The 16093-nt window shown below is 44.9% G+C and overlaps 1 protein-coding gene across 2 annotated transcripts in view; it reads right to left on the reverse strand.

Moving 5' to 3' along the window:
• SH3BGR (SH3 domain binding glutamate rich protein) overlaps positions 1-16093 on the reverse strand; it is a 110052-nt gene that overhangs the window by 36048 nt on the left and 57911 nt on the right. For both annotated transcript variants that reach the window (XM_068270371.1, XM_068270372.1), the window contains exon 3: positions 15456-15527. In XM_068270371.1, coding sequence (XP_068126472.1) covers positions 15456-15527 — 72 coding nt within the window. The remainder of the gene's footprint in view (positions 1-15455; positions 15528-16093) is intronic.

The following is a 16093-nucleotide window of genomic DNA, read 5'->3' on the forward strand; positions in this document are numbered from 1 at the left end:
TCAGGCTACAATCAGGCCTGCTAAGCATAGGCTTATCAGGCTTACTATATAAATGCAACTCTCTCAGTCGATTAGACCTTGGTCGATTTATGCACCGGTATTTCAAAGTACACCGGTTTCTAAGTACAAAGAGAACGACCGAATTACACCAGAATTAAGCCAGAAGAGACCAGAAGGAACAGACACAAGACTTTAGCAATCTGATTCACGGTTAGTGCAACAATGTTGTCTCTGCTCTTCATGGTTAGCCTGCTTTACCCTGCTATTCTCAAATCTGTACACTCACTGCATCCTCCTGCTGTCAGCAACACGCTCTACATTTCTCCCTCTCTTTTATCATCTCCACAGGTTGCTTCCCACGAAACTTTCTTATTTATACAACCGCGCTATACATTTCATACTCCAACTACCCATAAATCTAAATCCCACCCTATCCTTCGCTCTCTCTGCCTCCTATTACTCCTTGCTGCAGGTGACATTTCACCAAACCCCGGACCCTCTCTGCCGGTTCGCTCCTCACTCTTGCACACTAATCGCACTGCTAACAGCCAACCACATGCACACCGAAACTGCCACAACCTTATTAATATTCCTCTTCTCCCCCCTCCTCCCCCACCTATCTCTGCTGCTCTCTGGAATGCCCGCTCAGTCTGCAACAAACTTCCTTTCATCCATGACCTTTTCAATTCCAACGCCTTCACCTTCTTTGGGGTCACAGAAACATGGCTGACGCCTTCTGACACGGTCTCACCTGCCGCCCTCTCTTATGGGGGATTCCACTTTAGTCACACGCCTAGAAGTGGGAATAAACATGGCGGTGGTGTGGGCATTCTTTTCTCTGATAGATGCTCCTTCAAGCCACTCACCCCCATTCCTTCTCTTTCTCTACCTTCCTTTGAAGTCCATGCAGTCCGTCTATACTCTCCCTCTAACCTCCAGATCGCAATAATCTACCGCCCTCCTGGCCCTCCTTCCTTCTTCCTAGATCACTTCTCTGCATGGCTCCTCCAGTTCCTGTCCTCCGATATCCCTACCATCATTATGGGCGACTTTAACATTCATGTTGACACCAACAATTCTGCCGCCACTAAACTTCTGTCACTTACTTCCTCCTACGGCCTGTCTCAGTGGTCCACTGCTCCAACTCACTCTAATGGTCATACACTTGACCTCATATTCACTCGTCTCTGTTCTATCACTGATTTCACTAATTCTCCTCTCCCGCTCTCTGATCATAACCTACTAAACTTCTCTCTCTCCTCCTCTCTTCCTACCACCCTGCCTCAAGCACGCTCATATACACGCAGGAACTACCGCAACATAGACATGCAATCTGTCTCTGATGCCTTGGCACCTCTCCTCACACAACCATTCACTGACCCTGACTCAGCAGCTGCACACTATCATTGCTCAATCACGCAAGTCATGGATGAAATCGCACCCCTCACCAATGTCCGCCCGCACCGTGTCAGTCGCCAACCCTGGCTGACCAAAGCTACTAAACAGCTAAAGGGGTGCTCTAGGGTAGCTGAACGCCGTTGGAGAAAAACTAATACTAATGAGGATTTCATTACTTACAAAAAAGAGTTGAACAAGTTTAAAACCGCTCTCTCTTCTGCAAAACAATCATACTTCTCCTCCCTCATATCCTCCCACTTGCACAATCCAAAGCGCCTGTTCAGTACTTTCAACTCCCTTCTCCGTCCACCCCCTCCTCCTCCTTCTTCATGCTTATCAGCTGAAGAATTTGCAACATACTTTACAGATAAAATTGCAAAAATCCGTAGTGTGTTTTCCACGCAGACATCAAACTCCATCTCCACTCCTCTTGTTGACTGCTCTCTTTCCAGTTTCTCTCCACTCTCTGAACATTTGCTCTCTTCCCTTATCTCCAAATCCCATCTAACCACCTGTTCTTTGGATCCTATCCCATCACATCTCATTCCACAGCTATCCACATCCCTCATCCCTGCCCTAAAATCGCTGTTTAACCTATCCCTCTCCTCCGGAATTTTTCCATCCTCACTCAAGAGGGCTGTTGTAACACCACTACTTAAAAAACCATCTCTAGACCCCACCGAACTTGCTAACTACCGCCCAGTGTCACTTCTTCCATTTGCATCTAAATTACTTGAACGCCACATCCATGCTGAACTAAGTCAGTATTTATCTGCAAATTCCTTGCTCGATCAGTTCCAATCTGGCTTCCGGCCAAACCACTCCACAGAAACAGCACTCACCAAAGTAGCTAATGATCTCCTCACAGCTAAATCCAAAGGCTATTATTCCATACTCATCCTTCTAGATCTGTCATCAGCATTCGACACTGTCGACCACACTCTACTCCTACAGATCCTTTCATCTATAGGAATAAAGGACCTCTCTCTCTCCTGGATATCTTCCTACCTGTCTGGAAGGTCTTTCACTGTTTCCTATTCAGATCAGGCCTCCTCTTCACATCCTCTGTCTGTAGGGGTACCTCAAGGCTCTGTCCTCGGTCCCCTCCTCTTCTCCATCTACATGCACGGTCTTGGTAACTTAATCAGCTCATTCGGTTTCCAATACCACCTATATGCAGACGATACACAACTGTACCTCTCGGCCCCAGACCTTAACTCCCTCCTCACACGGGTTCCCGACTGCCTGTCCGCTATCTCCTCTTTCATGTCCTCTCGCTTCTTAAAACTCAATATGAATAAAACTGAACTAATAGTCTTTCCACCATCCCTGTCCACCCCTTTGCCTGATATTACAATAAATGTTAACAACACGTCTATAACATCAGTTCCCAAAGCACGGTGCCTGGGGGCAGAGCCGGGACAAGGTCCTCCAGCACCCAAGGCTGAGACACCAAAGTGCGCCCCTCTATCCCTCCACCCCAGCCGTCACACACTGATTACTATTAGACTAAAAGGCACCCCAGGGCCCCCAACACCTTAATCTCTAGTTATCTGGCTTGTAGTCACTTCCATGTATCTCCTTTTCTTATTTCTTTCTGCTTCAAACACAATTAGGAATGACAGCTGAATGAATTGTGTGCCCCCTCCTACACTGCGCCCTGAGGCTGGAGCCTCTCCAGCCTATGCCTCGGCCCGGCCCTGCCTGGGGGTAATATTTGATTCTTCTCTCTCATTTACTCCTCACATTAACTCCCTAACCAGCTCCTGCCATTTCCAACTGAAAAACATAGCACGTATCCGACCTTTTCTCTCCCATGACACAACCAAAATGTTAGTACATGCTCTTATTATATCTCGATTGGACTATTGCAATATATTGCTCGGTGGACTTCCAACTAACCGACTATCACCGCTCAATTCTGTACTGAACTCTGCTGCTCGACTCATTCATCTCTCCTCTCGCTCTTCCTCTGCTGACCCTCTCTGTCAAGCTCTTCACTGGCTACCAATTAATGAGAGGATTCAGTTCAAACTCTTAACCATAACCTACAAAGCTCTCCACAATCTCTCTCCCCTGTACATCTCCTCACTAGTCTCCAGATACCAACCCAACCGCAATCTCAGATCTGCACACGAGCTTCTTCTATCCTCTTCTACAATTACCTCCTCACATTCACGTGTACAAGACTTCTCACGTGCCTCACCCCTCCTCTGGAATGCCCTTCCACAACACATCCGCCACTCTCCCACCTTTGAAATCTTTAAACGCTCCCTCAAAACCCACCTTTTCCGACAAGCATATTCTCTAGCTTAGGCCATGCACCCACTAAATAACCTAATTACGCACTGCCTGTACATATACTGTATACTTCCCCCACCTCTTGTTTCCACCCCATTCCTTCAGATTGTAAGCTCGCAAGGGCAGGGCTCTCACCCTTTTGTGTCATGGAATGTTATTAATTCAATTGCTTGCACACTGTTAGAAATTTATACATTTTAGTCATCCTGTTAAATCAAATTGTAATCAGCAGTGCTGTATCTTGTATCAGTGTTTATATTTCCATGTATATCATTGTCTGTATCATTATGTATCCCTTGTTTGTTTTCTTACATTGTACAGCGCCACGGAATATGTTGGCGCTTTATAAATAAATAAATAATAATAATAATAATAATAATGTCAGCTGCTGCCGCCACCACCACAGTGCCATCATCCCAGGTCTCAGCGGTGTGGAAATATTTTTGTGTGTCTGCCTCAGATGAGAGCAATGCCATCTGTACTCTCTGTACTCTCTGCCACCAAAAATTGAGCCGTGGAAAGACCAAGACCCACATAGGGACAACTGCCTTACAAAGGCACATGACGAAAAAGCACAAACTGCAATGGGATGACAACCTGAGAAAAAGCAGAACACAAAAGCAAAGCCACCCTCTGCCTCCTCTTCCCCCTTCAGGTGCAGCATCTTCAGCCACTTTCTCCCTTGCACCTTCACAGCTACCATCCTCCACTCCGCCTCTCACCTTGAGCGGTTCCTGCTCCTTTGCCCACAGCAGCCAGGTGTATGTGAAGGAAATCTTTGAGCGGAAGAAGCCAATGTCTACCAGTCACCCCCTTGCCTGGCGTCTTACAGCTGTCTTGGCGGAACTGTTAGCTCGCCAGCTGTTACCATACCAGCTGGTGGAATTTGTGGTGATTGGGACACCGCAGTGGAAGATACCAGGCCGCAATTATTTCTCAAAAAAGGCGATACCCAAACTGTACCATGATGTTAAAAGGCAAGTGGTGTCATCTCTAGCACACAGCGTTGGGTCAAGGGTCCATCTGACCACGGATGCCTGGTCTGCAAAGCATGGTCAGGGCAGGTACATTACTTATACAGCCCATTGGGTCAACCTGGTGACCGCTGGCAAGCAGGGAGTACGTGGCTGTGCAGCAGACCTAATTGTGACACCTCCACGGCTTGCAGGCAGGCCTGCTGCCACCTCTTCTCCTTCTCCTCCTACTCCTCCTGCTACATCCTCTTCGCTGTCGTCCTCTTCCTTCTCGGCTAAGCGGCAGTGCTACTCTACTGTTGCTGCGATCTCCTCTCCAACTACACACCCCCAGCTCCCCAGGGCCTATGCTGCATGCCAGGTATGACGGTGTCACGCCATTTTGGACATGTCTTGCCTCAAAGCGGAGAGTCACACTGGAGCAGCTCTGGAGTTCATTCTGAGTGTTCTAAAAATACACATTGCCAAGCACGTCTTCTAGCATTATTCTCCTGACTGTATACATAGCAGTGCTTCATTGTGTGCTATATTATAATATCACCACTAGATGGCAGCGGAGCTCTAGCACTTTCTCCTCTGCGTAGGAATGTAATGTATATCAGGTAAGGTGATATTTATGAAACCTTCAGGGCTCCTTACAGAGAGGTTTATGGCTGTAACAGCATGCTGCTAAGGCTCCAGCGGCCTTCTCTCTTCCTGCAGAGGCAGCTCATGTGATCAGGCCAGCGAGTGACATCGTGGCCATGGATCCAATTATCTGTACTGCAGCTTAGCTCGGTCAGTGAAGCACAAGATGGAGGCCATCTGTCAACACTGAGGCCTCCATATTGTCCGGTTTGTTTGTTTTAGATTTTGTTTTTTTAAAACGTACCAAGTTTATTACAACAGGAGGAAATGGCAATGCTTCCAAATGCATAATACTAATTTTATTGAAGAAAAAGGGCATTACATAATATGTCACAGCAGGTAAAAAAAACTGGTGCGAGCTGTCATAGATAATAGTAAGCAGTCATTGCCAAAGGCTCACTTTCAGGCTGGGTTCACATATTACATAGCGTGAAAAAATAGCATTTTAGGATGGTGCTTTGCGATTTTCTATTACATTTTTACAGCGTTTTTTGGTGCGTTTTCAGGGGGGGGGGTTACGCAGATGCGTTTTTCATGCGTTTTAATGCATTTGCGGTTCGCTAATGTAAAATGCATATGCATTGTGTGCGGGTTTTTTTGTATCTATGCAAATCACTATGAAGACAACAGGAAGCAGAAACACATCAGATCACACAGAGATCTTTACTTTTTAATTAAAAACGCATGAAAAACGCAATGCATATGCGTTACCATAGACTTTCATTATGTGCGTTTTGGCAGCCAGCCTGCGTATTATGCAACACTACCAGCGTCTGCGGAACGCATACTGTACAAACGCATCTTCTTCTGCGTCCCATAGACTAACATTGCTGCATAAAACGCAGCATTTCCCGCTACGCTAGCGTTTCTGCTATGTGTGCACCCAGTCTCAAGGATACATTGAAAAGGCACTCATCATTGGTAAGGGGGAGGGAATCACACGTCTGAAACACGTATCAAAGAAAAGAGAGAAGGTCCGCAATTATCCACAGCGACTGCTTTATTGCTAGACGTATCCAGAGCTCCACAGGAATCACTCAGCTGAGATGTTTCGGATGTCTAGCGATCATAGCTGATCAGAGTGAATTCCTCCCCCCCCCCCCCCCCCTTCCCATATAATGAATACAGATTTTTAATGCCCTTGCTACAGTTGGTCCGCTTGTAATATTGATACATTTTTTAAATAAATGCAGCTTGTTGTATCATAGATAACCTGCAGATTCTATCAGAGTGATCTAATCTACCGGTTAAAATCGATGTGTGTATGTCTAGATTTAGCTCTCAAACATCTAGCAAAGCCAGGCATCTAAAGGCTCATACACACGCTCAACCAAAGTCTTTTAAATGCACGATTATCAAACAACTTGAAGAAGTTGGACAACTTTTGTCAAGACGACAAGGCGTTATCACTAGGGAAGCTCGTTCGGATTCCGCGGAAATACAATTTCCGCATTTCCAATTGGAAATTGCATTTCCACATCAGAATGCGGAAATACAAGTGCAGTAGGCGGATTTCCACGGAAATCGTAGAAATTTTTGCGAAAATTTTTGCCGAATTTAACATCGATTTTTCTCAAAAACTACAAGGTCTTTTTGAAAAAAAAAATTTCCTCTTGTTTCCACTCTTCTGTTTAATATACCTTGAAAATGTTCTAGGACTGGTGTTTCTAGGACCTATGGGGGCTTTGCTATTAACCGCTAAAGTCGGTGGATTTTGACTAATATAAAATGCAGAAAATCTGCATTACCTGATATGCAGTCATTTTAAGCCAATCAGAAGACTCAGATTGAATAAGCCACTCAAAGAATGCAGAAATTTCCGCCTAAATCCACATTCTCTGATTGCTTCATTCATTCTGAGTCTTCTGATTGTCATAAAATTACTCCATATCAGTAATGCGGATTTTCTGCATTTTACATTACAGTCAAAATCCACCGACTTTAGCGGTTAATAGCAAAGCCCCCATAGGTCCTAGAAACACCAAATTTACAGGGTATATTATTCAGAAGTGTGGGAACAAGAGGAAGAAAAATTCAAAAAGACCTTGTAGTTTTTGAGAAAATTGATGTTAAAGTCGTTGGAAATTTCTGCTATTTCCGCGGAAATCCACATTGGAATGCGGAAAGCGTAATCGGTAGCGGTAATCTGCAATGTCGGAAATCGTTTTTATGCAGTCGGAATTTGGCATTCCCATCATCCCTAGTTATCGCTAATAAGAGGCAACCAACGACTGTTGGATTGACTTGAGCTGCATCTTATCGTCTTATTGGTCATTGGTCGCCTCTTATCAGCGATAACGCCTTGTTGTCTTGACAAAGTTGTCCAACTTCTTCAAGTTGTTTGATAATCGAGCATTGAAAATACTTTTGTTGAGCGTGTGTATGTGGCTTAATGTTAAAGCCAGCTATATAGCCTTGTGCTGCATGGAGCAATACAACACTAGTGAGGGCAGCAGATCAATTGTAAATTAGATTTCTGCTGAAATTTGATCAGACGGTGCAAGCTCATAAATGGTTACTACTCTTTGATTTCTAGTTGGGGAGGACAGATTTGCATCACATACAATAAAAACATTTATCTACTCTGTATTGCCTATGTAGTTATCTTACTTGTTTTTGTCCCGAGGTAATGTCTACTGTATAAAAATCACAAGTCTTTCTCCTCACCTTCAGCAGGCCCAGAAACTGCCACTCCAATGGATGTATTACATCAAATTCAGTAAGAAAAACAGTGAAACTTGGTTACCACTTCACTGTATGCAAAATGGACACGGTAACAATATATCGCCACTCGTGTATCCTGGAGCCGACCAGTCCCTCTTTGTACTCAGCCCAAAGGTTGGCAGGATCATGGTACTCTCCATAGGAAGCAATAGACCAATTCACCCTAGCAAAAGGGAGAATTTTCATTGGTCCACCATGAACCAAAGAGCATTTTCCCTTTTGCTGGGAATTCTCATCGGTCTTTTGTAGCCCAATGGAGATCCCCATGTTTCTGCTGGCCACCAGGCTGCATACAGGGGCCAAGCAGCAGCTATCGCTGGCTGGACACTAGTAGCCCACTGTGATCCGGCTGTAGCCCGGGGCAGATGCTTTCTACCATAGGCTTTATGGGGGAACGCATCTACCTGGCCTGGGATTATCGCGGGCTGCACAGAAGTGCGGCCCGCTTACTGCAATGGATCCCACAAATCCATTGCAGAGTAACAAGTGTGAACGGCTTCTTTTTATAAAATACTGTCGGAGCCATTTACTGTCGGTTTTATGATGGGCGGAGAAAAATGCCCCCCACAATTAAATTTGTAAGACTGTGCTTCGGCTTTAACATTGAAAGACATAAAGATTATACCATTAACTTGTTCAAAGAGTAATCCTCGACCTGCTCAAGGCTTTACTCACACTATTCATCCCGTACTTGCCCTTCTTCTGAGATTCTCATGCCCAACAGTCACTAGAATGCACTCAGAATGGAATGAGGAACATGCAGTGAGCAGCAGTTTTGTGGACAGAAAAGTGTTGTTGAGAGAGGTCAGAGGAGAAAGGACAGAGTAAGCTGAGCTGACAGAAAGACTACAATAACTCAGATAACCACTCTTTACAAATGAGATGAGCAGAAAAACGTCTCAGAATGCTCAACAGTTAGAACCATATGAGGTTCCACTCAGTGGTGTAGCAATGGGGGATGCACTGGGGCCCCTGAACCAGAGGGGCGCTCTAGGGGCCCTCCTTCATCCATCCTTTTAGCTTTGAGCATTGAATAGTGGTATAATTAACACATGGTTTGCCTACTCTGATTGCACCACTGAAGATGTCCTTGGTAGCTTTTGAGGCTCCATATCGATAAAGTGCTTGAAGGACCATGTAAAACTCCCACAGGGGTCCCTGGCTCCCTAGCTACGCCTACACCACTAGTTCCACTCCTGTCAGACAAGAATAAAAAAACGAGGCTAACAGCTATAGGAAACCTGGACAGTTGAAGACTGTTTTGAGTGCAAGTGGAGCAGTGGCATAGCAATAGGGGTTGCAGAGGTTTCCACCGCATCGGGGCCCTTGGGCCAGAGGGGCCCCATAAGGCCCTCCCTCAACTGCAGTATTAGCTCTTTATTGGTCCTGTGCTTGTAGTAATCACTTCTATAGATGCTTTAAATGATAATAATCATGAACAAGTTGCTCCCCATGCCCTTCTTGCACATCTGACACTATGGTTGTCCTTGGCAGGTTTTGGTGCGCTGTATCAATTGTTATGTATAAAGTGCTGGGGCGGCCATGTATAACTCGCACCGGGGCCCCTAGCTCCTAAGCTACGCCACTGAAGGGGAGGCTGTACCTAGTATTAGTATAGTGTTCCTAATAAAGCACTTAGTTAGTGTACTTTGTAAATGATATTTGTCACAGCTGACATGAATAACCAACAGATTCCCTTTAACCTGAGACACTCCAGGCAAGAGTCTACAGCTGTAGATGAAGACTCTGAAAGCAGAGATCGCTATTTGTTCCTAAGACCAGAGAGCTTATTTTAATACCACAAAGCCATAAATACCAGGGATGTATGAGCTTCAAAGGGTTTCTGCAAGCTTTTGTTGCCCCAGATACAATTGAATACACACTAATAGCAGACTTTTTACTAGTATTCGGCAAATCACGGTCAATTCCAAAAAGGCTGAAAGCGCTCAAGTGGGCCATAGCCCTAAGGGACTCTAGGTTCAAACAGGTGCATATTCCAGAATGTGCAATTACTACTTAATGGAGGAAAATAATATATATAAATATATATATATATATATATATATATATATATATATATATATATATATATATATATATATATATATATATATTCACAAACTGGTAATAAAATGTGATCTAATCTTCATCTAAGTCACAGTAGACAATCACAGTCTGCTTAAACTAATACCACACAAATAATTAAATGTTTCCATGTTTTTATTGAACACACCATGTAAACATTCACAGTGCAGGTGGAAAAAGTATGTGAACCATTGGATTTAATAACTGGGTGATCCTCCTTTGGCAGCAATAACTTCATATTCTGTATACAGGGAAACAAAAAATAATAATATCCTCTCAGGTGTGCCACAACACCTACATAGACTTTATACTAGTAAAAATGAAGAAACTTGAAGAATGTATATGCAAAAATACAAAAGATTTTTGTTGAAGACAAAACTTGTACAAAAATATTTATAAAAAGTATCTGTCAGGAAACATTTTCCATAGCAAAGAATGGCAAAAATGCATCAGTTATTAACATCAAGATTAGTGCAGTTGTACACACTGAGGCGACAACGTCGACTTGTTTCGGGAAAGACCCTTCATCAGGCCTCCACAAATAGAGACAAATCTAAAAACAATAAATATAAGACCATTAAAACCATATGGTAATGGAATACAACTGGAAAGTGAAACATAATAACTGGTGAACAGAATTAGAAAGTGAGTGTAAGTGAAAACAGTAATACAGAGCACCAACAGGGTGACAGAATTAATGGAACCATACTGTTATAGTGATAGAACCCAAAAAGGAAGATGCCAGGGACCCTGAAAAAAGTGATAACAAAAGCCACCAATTAAATGGTAAACTCCAAAAATGCAAAAGAATTAAACAGGTACCTGTATAGTAAACACATGTTCTTAATAAACATCTGGACAACATGAAGCCAGGTATAACCACCTATAAAATTATAAATATCTATATACTCTATCACTAAACTGATACAAAAAGACCAGCAAACAGATAACATAAAGCGACCAAACAGTGACCATGGAAATTATTACAAACGTTAATTACAATCAGGAATGCCTTCAAAAATGGAACAGGCAACATCAAAAATTACAATGCCATAGATAGAAAGGACAAAAGTGTGATGGCCGTAGTACTCAATACAAATCATGTGCAGTTCCACAGGTCTATCCATATTTACAATACAGCAGTTATCTAAGCAATTAAAACACCACAAGTTTCTACTTACTCATCCAATTTTCAAACACGGGAACCGCGCATGGCAGAAACTGGAGGAGAATGGCAACTAAGGTGAACTGCACAGGGGTTTAAATACCCATAACTCCACCCAAAGGGGCTAGACCCAAGAATTCAGGAGCCAATCACCATAAAACATGACCAAATAAGGGAAAAACGGATTAGAGGGGGTCAGAACACCAGAAATCTGGCCACAAAGCAATAACTTCAACCAAATGTTTCCTGAAGTTGCAGATTAGACATGTACAACAGTCAAGAGTAATTCTTGACTATTTCTCTTTACAGAACTGTTTCAGTTCAACAATATTCTTGGGATGTCTGGTGTAAATCGCTTTCTCGAGGTCATGCCACGGCATTTTCAGCACGCCACAGCAATTTAACTTGAAAAGCGCATGTGATTGCGCACAAACCTTCGCTTATCACACAAAGTAACGCTGTTCGCGCAAATGGTTAGCGCGCAGCAGCTTGCGTGATAACTGCTGTGATAGCAGTTATCACACTTTAGTGAATCGAGCCCTTAGTGTTGTGTGTTTCTTCCAAACAACTCAACTTTGACTTCATCTGTCCACAGAATATTTTGCCAGTACCGCTGTGGAACATCCAGGTGCTCTTTTGCAAACTTTAAATGTGCAACAATGTTTTTTTGGGGGGGAGAGCAGTGGCTTCTTCTGTGGTATCCTCCCTTGAAGTCCATTCTTGTTTAGTGTTTTAGTAGTTAGATTCTCTAACATGAATGTTAGCATATGCCAGAGACTTTTGTATGTCTTTAGCTGACACTCTAGGATTCTTCTTCACCTCATTGAGCATTCTGCACTGTGCTCTTGCAGTCATCTTTACAGGATGGCCACTCCTAGGGAAAGTAGCAGCAGTGCTGAACTTTCTCCATTTATAGACAATTTGTCCTACCGTGGACTGATGAACAGCAAGACTTTTGAAGATACTTTTATAACCCTTTCCAGCTCTATGCAAGTTAACAATTCTTAATCGTAGGTCTTTTGAGAGCTCTTTTTTCTGAGGCAGTATTCACATCAGGCAATGCTTCTTGGGAAAAGCAAATCCAAAACTTGCCTGTGTTTCTATGGGGCAGGGCAGCTGTAACCAACACCTCCAATCTCATCTCATTGATTGGACTCTAGCATTGGTTGTATAGGATCTAACATTTTGGATCATTAATGAGCTATCAGCAACATGTTGTGACTGGCATACAGTTGTGTTCAAAATTATTCAACTTCACTGAAATTGAGTGTTTTGGCCAGTTTGACATTGATTTTGATCATTTCAGTCATCTTGTTTACAATTAAATCAAAGAGGCACTTGTAAGTCAGACAAATATAACATAACATTTATAATGAAATAACCACAAATGTCTTTTCTGTGCTCACATCATTATCAGTTTTATTCAACCCCCAAGTGACATTCATTCTTAGTACTTAGTTAGTACAACATCCTTTTCCAGTTATAACAGCTTTTAAACGTGAAGCATAGCTTGACACAAGTTTCTTGCAGCGATCTACGGGTATCTTAGCCCATTTTTCATGGGCAAAAGCCTCCAGTTCAGTCACATTCTAAGGCTTGCGCGCTGCAACTGCTTTCTTTAAGTCCCACCAGAGGTTCTCAATCGGATTTAAGTCTGGTGACTGCGATGGCCACTCTAAAATGTTCCAGCCTTTAATCTGCAACCATGCTCTAGTGGACTTGGAGGTATGCTTGGGATCATTGTCCTGTTGAAAGGTCCAACGTCTCCAAAGCCTCAGGTTTGTGAGACTGCATCACATGTTCATCCACTATCTCCTGGTACTGAAGAGCATTCATGGTACCTTGCACACGCTGAAGCTTCCCTGTACCTGCAGAAGCAAAACAGCCCCAAAGCATGATTGACCCGCAGCCCCCCCCCCCCCCCCCCCCCCGCCATGCTTCACAGTAGGCAAGGTGTTCTTTTCTTCATAGGCCTTGTTCTTCCTCCTCCAAACATAGCGTTGATCCATGGGCCCAAACAGTTCTAATTTTGTTTCATCAGTCCACAGAACACTATCCCAAAACCAGCTACTGCAGGTGGGCAAATTACCACTTTTTTTTCTAATTTGAGCTCTGGCAATCCCTGGCGCCCAAATTAGTCACTGAGCACCACTATAGCCGTAATGGACATTACAGCCTAAGGCGGCGTCCAAACTATCGGCGCAGCTCTGTGCCAAAATCAGCCGTCTCAGACATTTGCACATAGATTTTAACCGGGCTATCATTCTTTGGTTGTTCATCAAGATGGCGCCGGACTCGGACGCCGCGGCCACAGGGCTCCGGACTTTTTTGCTATTTTCCTCCTGATCCACCCCTGCTGTACTCGCCCGATCTCCTCTATCTATCTGGGGAAGGGGCGAGCTTTGCGTGCTGCCTAGCGGTTCGGGGATGTCTGGAGCTCGCACTACAGGGTAAACTGTAGCAGCCGGGGGGCAGGATGGGCGCCATGCAGCCGAGCGCTGCTCACTGTCTGCGCTGCCTCCTCTCCATCGTCGGTCGGCTCCCGGTGCAGTCCTGAAGAGGGCCTCCGCCGGCATTGTGTCTGCCTCTGCTGCAGACATTGTCAGCCGGCTTCTCCATCGCTACCAAGGCTCCGGGAGATAGAGGTCTGCTGGTTCCTCCACGTGGGCGGCCGGAGGATCAGCGGGTGCCAGGGATCCGTCAGCCTGCTCCACCGTCGCTGTGACCTGCAGCCCCCGGGACAAACTCTGCAGCCCGGTCGGCAGATGCGGGTGGGTTCTTGCTGCCGGCGTGCCCCATCCCCGGATCGAGGTTCAAATGCGGTCCATCTTTTGGACTGCACGGGCCCTCCCACGTGGTCCCACCAGCCGCCGGGGGAGTTTCCGATCCCTCCTGAGCGGTCCCATCCTTGCCCTGGGAGCTTCGCCATGTGGGGAAGGGACAGCCCCTGCACCATCTGCAGGACCACAGCAGCTCTCGGACAGGACCTAGCCGCTGCATCAGTCTCCTGCCTCTTCCTCGCAGCACTCGCATTGCAAGTCCACAGCACAGGATGCTGCCCCCTGAAGCTGCTCCGACCAGTGCAGGCAAGACCTGGTCGCTCTCCATCATCGCTGCCAGGACCAGTACAAGCCTCTGCCCATCCACTGGCATGGTGAGCCACTGACCCCCACACGGCCCGGTCCTAGTCTCAAATAGCCCAGCATGGTCCCCGGGTGCTCTCCTCCACCGCTGCCAGCTCCAGACACTGAACGCCTGGGTCTCTCCATCAGGCCAGGTCTCCTGCGCCCACAGCCCTTTGTGGCTCTCTAGGCCTCCAGCCCAAGGCCATGGACCAGGCCGCAGCCACCCGAGCCTCTACACCAAAGGTACATAAGGGGTGCCAGAGGCCATATGCTCCACCATCAAGCTGGGTGCCCGCAGCCCCTCTTTTGGACCTTATACTGCCAGACTGATCGACCGCACTGACTAATGCCACAGTAAGGCTAATGCCCGGCCACTGGGACATGCAACGAGGGCACCAGCCAGCTACGGCACTGCCGCAACCCACAGGGACTTTTCTTTTTTTTTTTTTTTTTCTCTCCCTCTTTCGTCTCTACTGTCTCTCTACACTACTTTCTCCATAGGCATTCTGGGGGGGCATCCGAATAGCTGCAGAGCTGTTGAGAGCGCTGCAGAGAAGGTAGCGACTCCACTCACATGGCACTTGGATGTCCCCTCTGGACCGTCTACTATGTAACTATGTAACTAATTATTATGTTCCATGCACTGTGTACTCACTACTTACTGTAATGTACATTACTGCTTGCGTTTTGCTGTACCATCACCGACCCTGTATGTGCCAAAAATAATTCCGGGTACAACCCCCGTTGTACTTGGCGAAATAAATGATTCTGATTCTGATTCTGATTCTGGAAGATGAAACTCTATTGTGTGTATATAGCTTATCCGACTCCATACACAAAGTACTAAAACGAGTTCATTAACCAATGGACACACCGTCCTGTAAGAGCATAGCCACTTTCCCTGTGCAGCAGTACTTATAATTGTGGACCAGAGTTCATCAGTAGACTCAGTATAAACCACTCACATAAAACTGTCAGAGAGAGTCACATAAGAGACATAAGAGTAAAAAAATAATTACCTCATCCTAGCCATGAAACAATGAAACATTAACTTACCTTTGGTGGGCACAGACCTAGGAACACATAGATCTCATTTCCTTCTTTGGCATCAAAGAAAGATTCAAAGTCCTAAAAAATGAAATGGAAAAGATCTACATCAAAGCAAAGCTATACTCATCCTTAAAACACAATGTTAAAGAAATAAGTCCTAACTCCATTGAAAATAATGTAATAAAAAAGTTCTTAATTTTTACAATAATTATGTATAAATGATTTAGTCAGTGTTTGCTCATTGTAAAATATTTCCTCTCCCTGATTTACATTCTGACATTTACCACATGGTGACATTTTTACTGCTGGCAGGTGATGTCACTGGAAGGAGATGCTGCTTGTTTTTTTTTTTTGACAGTTGGAAACAGCTGTATATACAGCTGTTATTTTCCACAATGCAACAAGGCTCCAACAGTGTGATGGCAGGACCTCAGAGCTGTGAGGCGCTAACATCACACTGTTGGAGGGGTTTCACCACAGTATCAGCCATACAGAGGCCCTTGATGATCCGTTTGAGAAAAGGAATAGGTTTCTCACGGGAAAGGGGGTATCAGCTACTGATTGGGATGAAGTTCAATTCTTGGTTACAGTTTCTCTTTAAATACCAGTATATAGTATCTCACAAAAGTGAGTACACCTCTCAC

This window comes from Hyperolius riggenbachi, chromosome 2, assembly GCF_040937935.1.
Source record: "Hyperolius riggenbachi isolate aHypRig1 chromosome 2, aHypRig1.pri, whole genome shotgun sequence".
Taxonomy (NCBI): Eukaryota; Metazoa; Chordata; class Amphibia; order Anura; family Hyperoliidae; genus Hyperolius; species Hyperolius riggenbachi.